Raw genomic sequence first — 6180 nt, forward strand, 5'->3', positions numbered from 1 at the left:
ATGGATCTCACTAAAATTGTTGACGCAGGGAAAGCGTTGGGGTTAGATGGAGTGGAATTAAGAGAGTTTGTGGAAAAGAGAGAGGAAGCTGCCAGAGAGAGAGAAGAGAGAGCACTAGAGAGAGAAGAGAGAAACAGGGAGAGAGAAGAAATGGAGCGAAACAGAGACAGGGAAGAGAGAGCACTAGAGAAGGAAGAGAGAGAGAGAAGAGAGGCACTAGAGAAGGAAGAGAGAGAGAGAAGAGAGGTACTAGAGAGGGACGAAGCAGAGAGAAAAAGAGCGAGTGAAGAAAAAGAGAGAGAAAACGAACAGGCCTATCTTATAGAAATGCGAAGGTTAGAAATCCAATTAGAACAAGAAAAGAATCGGGCACGGCCGGGTGGTAGAGTATTACCCAATCCTGAGTCACGGGTTAAGGCCAGTAAACCTAAATTACCCCCTTTCCATGATCGAACAGATGACCTAGATGCCTATCTGAAAAGGTTTGAACGGTATGCGACTAGTCAGGAGTGGAAAGAAATTGAGTGGCCGGTTAACTTAAGTGCCCTACTAACTGGGAAGGCTCTCGAGGTTTATTCCAGGTTGTCGTCAGCTGAAGCTAACGATTACAAACTGTTGAAGTTGGCTCTTCTAAAACGGTTTCAGTTAACCGCCGATGGATTTCGACATAAGTTACGAACAGCTAAGCCCGAATACGGAGAAAGCGGCCCGCAATTTGCTGCGAGGATAAGCAATTATCTTGATAGGTGGATTGACCTAGCAGAGGGGGAAAAAACCTTTCAGGGGTTAAAAGATTTATTGCTGCGAGAGCAGTTTACCGATGGGTGTGGGAAGGACCTAGCTCTGTTCCTAAGGGAACGTCAACCGAAAACGATACAAGCGATGGCTGAAATTGCGGAGCAATATTTGGAAGCTCGTGGGGGATTATTTGGTAAACCAATAGAGTTTAAACAAAAAGAGCCAAATTCTCCTCAACTCTCCTCTAATAATGTTCCCAGTACATCCTCATCACAAAGCCCTTCTAGTTTCCGTAGTCCAACTTGTTTTATATGTCATCGTGTAGGTCACCTAGCTAGAAATTGCAGAGCCTCAACTATGCATAAGCCAAACTCTCCTCCAAAATGTTACCGATGCTTAAAAACAGGACATATTGCCAGAAATTGTAGACAGGACGCCAACAGTTGCGCTGGGTTGTCTACTTCACCACAAACAGAGTCTGATTGCCAGAAATGTGCAAAACAACACGAATGTAAAGCCAAAGAAGAAATTCCCGATGTGGGTGCCAGTATGGTTACGAAAATGTCAGAGTCTTTAAATCAATGTTGTATCAATAATGATGGGGATAAGGTCACTCTTCAATGTGGGCACTGTCTTCCAATTATGACAGCGGCTCTAAATAATTCAATTAGTAAAATGCCCGTTTATACAGGTTGTGTTGGGTCACGCTGCGTCTCTGTTCTTCGTGACAGTGGCTGTAGTGGGGTGGTTGTGAAGAAAGATCTTGTATCAGCCGAACAACTTACTGGTAAGGAGAAAACATGTGTGCTGATTGATGGCACGGTCCGCAACTTACCGGTTGCATTAATACATGTTAATACTCCATTTTTTTCAGGAAAGACGTATGCACTATGTATGAATAACCCTATTTATGACTTGATATTAGGTAATATTGCAGGAGTACGAGCACCAGGAAATCCAGATCCCACATGGACAGAGCGAAATCTTCAAGGATGTTCTGTTGTTACCCGGTCTCAAGCTAACACTATGGATAAACCATTCAGAACACTTAAAACTACAGAAATACACAAGCAAATCATCACAGCGGGAATTATGAAAACCGCCCAGCAACAAGATATCAGCCTTGCAAAATTCAAGGATCTTGCAGAGAAACAAACTACAACTGTGAGTAACAAACAAGTCGAGTTTCTTGGCCATGTGGTAGGGAAAGGACATGTTCAACCTCGAGTGGAGAAGATACAAAGCATCTTGTCAGCCAAACAACCAGAAACAAAGAAACAACTCCGGTCATTCCTTGGGATGACCAACTACTATAGAAAGTTCATTCCTAATTACTCTGTGATTGCTTGTCCATTAACTGACAAAACGAAGAATCGGGAACTTAACCGAATATGTTGGGAGAAGGCCCAGGAAAGTGCGTTTGTTAAACTTAAGGAAAAATTAAACAGTACTCCAATTTTATGCCTTCCTAATTTAAACAAAGATTTTATTTTGAGAACAGATGCGTCCGAATATGGAGTGGGAGCGGTTCTAATGCAGCAGTATGGTGACGTGAAGTTTCCCGTGGCGTACGCTAGCAAGAAACTGCTTCCTCGAGAAAAAGCATATTCAGTGATGGAAAAAGAATGCTTAGCCATTGTATGGAGTGTACGAAAATTTGAGTCTTATTTATATGGACGAAACTTCACGTTGGAAACTGATCACCAGCCGCTTGTGTTTATGCACAGAGCGAAATTGTCCAATGGGCGAATTATGAGATGGGCCTTGGCTCTACAACCGTACAAGTTCCGAATAGAGGCGATTAAAGGCAGTGAAAATGTAGGAGCTGATTATTTAAGTCGAGTGTAAATAGGACCCGTCACGGTATGGAGAAAATGTTGATACATTATTCTTTTAGAGGGGAGTAAATGTCACAAGTGACATAAAGTTGTGTATATATTTTGCAAGTCATTCTTACTTTTCCTTTGTTTTCACTATTTGAACCTTTCTTTTGTTTTAGGAAGCTATTGTGTGAAGCCAGTGGAGCAGAGTTGTTGTGTTGCAGAGAAGGATTGTGTGGTGTTTGCTGATTGGAGGAGAGGTATAAGGGTTAAGTTAGTGTGTGAGTTGCTGATTGGTGGAGAAGGATAAGGTGGTGATATGTGGATAATTGAGGGAATTTTGAGGTAGATGGAAATTGAGAGGAGACAGAGAAGGAGGGCTATGTTATGTTAAGCCAGAAAGGGATAGGTGAATATTGATATGAGAAACTAAGACGTACAGGAGAAGAAGTAATTGAATTATGGTGATATAGAGCTGAAGCAGAAAGGAAATAAAGAGATATACATGAAGTTAATAAATTGTGAGTTGGAGATAATTATGGTGATATAGAGCTGAAGCAGAAAGGAAATAAAGTGATATACATGAAGTTAATAAATTGTGAGTTGGAAGTAATACTATAAGGCTGTACTTAAATGTAGAACTGTTAATTGTTGAGATTACTGAGGATTAATTAAAATTGTGAATGTAAATTGACGGAAGAAATAACTGTTGGAAACAGCAGAAGTTGTTGCATGTAAAGAATTGTTTGGAAATATTGAAGAGTAACTGGATTGATACTGATATTATTTTACGTGGAAAAAGAGAAAGAAATAATTGGTCGGGGAGCGGATTGCAGGGCAGAACGACATCAAGAAACATTTTAACTTTATATTCGATTTATTTATATGTCAGAAAATAGGAAGAATTATAATTGATAATACAAGCAGAACGGGAGCAGAGGCGTGGGAGTTGTTTATTTGCAGAATCGTTTTAACTTTTATCTTTCTAATTTGGTTTTGTGTCAGCGTAGGAGAGAAGGCAAGAAGGAACGATATTGTGGACATTTATTATTGTTTAATTATTCATCTTGTGATATTATTGTATTTGAAAGGGGGGGTTTCGGGGATTTATTTAAAAATAAGAAGATTGTTGATATTTTGTTTGAAAGGATTGGGAAATTTGGGGAATTGCATAAAGTGTGTGGGGAATAGGAATACGGTATCATTGTTTGAGAATTGGTTGGGTTTTTTTTGTGGGTTTTTTTTTGGGGGTTTGAATTATAAAAGAAAGAATTGGTTGTCAAAGATTATTATTAAATTTTACTTTTTACATTTATATGTGTACAGTTGTGGCTATTTACCGTTGTTCACCGTTGGTTACCAGCAATTACATGTCCGAAAGAGCCGTAATTGCGGCTGTGTGACAATTACCTATTTAGAGAGTGGTGTCCAACTGTATTTGCTTGCTGTAACCACACTTGTGCAGGTATAGAGTTATGAACAACACCATACTCGTGATCTGAGGTGTGTTTTAGTCCCACCCGATAATTACACAATGTTTGATCACGGGAATACAATGCCCACTTTTATGTACTTTACCTTATTGTGTAATGTTGGAGATACACCCAGCTTAATGAGACTAGTCACTATTTCTAACGTAGGTTTAACATATCTACCACTTAGATGTTCATGTAGAGCATTGTTTCCATCCTAAAAAAATAAAAAATGTTATATTTTTAATAAATAAATATTTTTGAATCAAATTAATCGAAAGTCACTAAAATGTTTTATTTATACCAAGAGAAGTTGCATTATGTTTATAATAATTAACATATAGTACAATACTTTCTTGCGTTTGAAGGTAAAAAACGAAGCAAAACATAATAATTATCATTAAGCATACTATTACCAGTATGATATACTATTGCAATTTAACATTTTTGTCAAATTACCTCTTTTGGTAATGTTGGTGATTCACCATTGGTTATCAGACAGTACAATATCTCTAATTTAACATCATCACGCTCGAGATAAATATTTATCGGTGTGTATCCATTCTGTGAATAAATCATAAACATAAAATATAAGGATTCTTATTCTTATTGTTAGACACAACTGATAACATGATTGTTGTTGTTTTGTGGCTGATGCAATATGAATATTATAAGACATATTGTGTTTACAAAACACTTCAGATACAGGAATACTCATACTTTTTACTCATACAATTACAAGGAATGGCAGAACGTTTGTTTATTTTATATTTCTTGCTCATTCATCAATACTGTATTACAAATACATATAATAAAATGACAGGATGAGAGCAAGATTATAACTCTATAAGCTCTAGAACTTGTTTCCATAAGGACTCCCGACATAAAAAAACAACATACACCAGCAATCTTAATTAACTAGAAAATCCTAATTAAATCATAAGTTGCAATGCAGAAGATGTGTTTAAGTGTATACTTGAATTGATTATGGTTTCCAATGTCCTTTAAACTATTATGTGACACAATATCGTAAGCAACCACCTTTCATACTTGTGGTGATCCTTTAAAAGTGATGGACGCTTACAAGAGGTGGTGGTTCTTTAAAAGTGGTGGTCACTAAATTAATTAATATATATTTTAATTGATCTGTGTTATTTCAATCTTATTTATTTTTTTTATCTAGTATATAAATTATCTCTATCCCTATTACCTCATGCTATGTGATATGAAGATACATTATTATTACATAATATTGAAGATGTGCGTAAGACACTTTTCTCTCAAGTTCATTATAAATCACACGTACTTATTTTATACAATAACAAATTAAATTAAACAAAGGATGCGGATAATTAAAAAAATATATTTTCATTTTCTATTTAGAGATTTAATTTCGGTACAACGAATGTTAGTGGTGTCCAACTGTATTTGATTGCTGTAACCACTCTTGTGCAGGTATAGAGTTATGAACAACACCACACTCGTGATATGAGGTGTGTTTGAGTCCCACCCGATAATTACACAATGTTAGATCACGGGAATATATGCCCACTCTTATGTATTTTACCTTATTCTGTAATGTTGGAGATACACCAAGTTTAATAAGATTAGTCACTATTCCTAAAAAATGATTTTGTTTTCAACTGTATTTGAAATTAAGTTTAAAGTAACATTTAATGAAAGGCATTTTTGTACTAGTATAGTGTATATGCATGGCGCATGGGCGACGTAGTCAATTTGCTAGAATTTGGATTATATGTTTTTGAAGAAACAAAACAACTATCCTTCAAATGACTAATTATTCATGCTGTGTGATGTTTCAGTCCTATAAAGAAAATATGATCATGGAGTTTATACATACAGGTCATTGTAGCAAATAGTTATAGTTAGATTATGATAAATAATACACAAATAGATTGAAATAAAAGGTTTTGCTGGTGCATATGTTGTGGACGTAGACTGAATTATATCATTTGTCTGTGCATTCCTTTATTTTGAAATGTTAATGAAAGGTAAAGAAAAATCCAAGAAAAGAAAAAAGAAATCATAATTGTGTAGTTTAGGTTAATGTGAACATTGCTTTTTGTCATTATTCTAAATTCAAAACATTTATAATGACATGTTCACATAAAACTATTTAAAAAATTAAT

General features: G+C 36.1%; 1 protein-coding gene across 1 annotated transcript; it reads left to right on the forward strand.

The window, feature by feature from the left end:
- On the forward strand, window positions 1-2586 carry LOC144856258 (uncharacterized). The gene has a single exon (XM_078714205.1). It carries the CDS (start codon window positions 1-3, stop codon window positions 2584-2586), a length of 2586 nt encoding a protein of 861 aa, XP_078570331.1.
- Window positions 2587-6180: the final 3594 nt, after the last annotated feature.

Source organism: Antedon bifida, chromosome 11 (genome assembly GCF_963402885.1).
Source record: "Antedon bifida chromosome 11, ecAntBifi1.1, whole genome shotgun sequence".
NCBI classification, from domain to species: Eukaryota; Metazoa; Echinodermata; class Crinoidea; order Comatulida; family Antedonidae; genus Antedon; species Antedon bifida.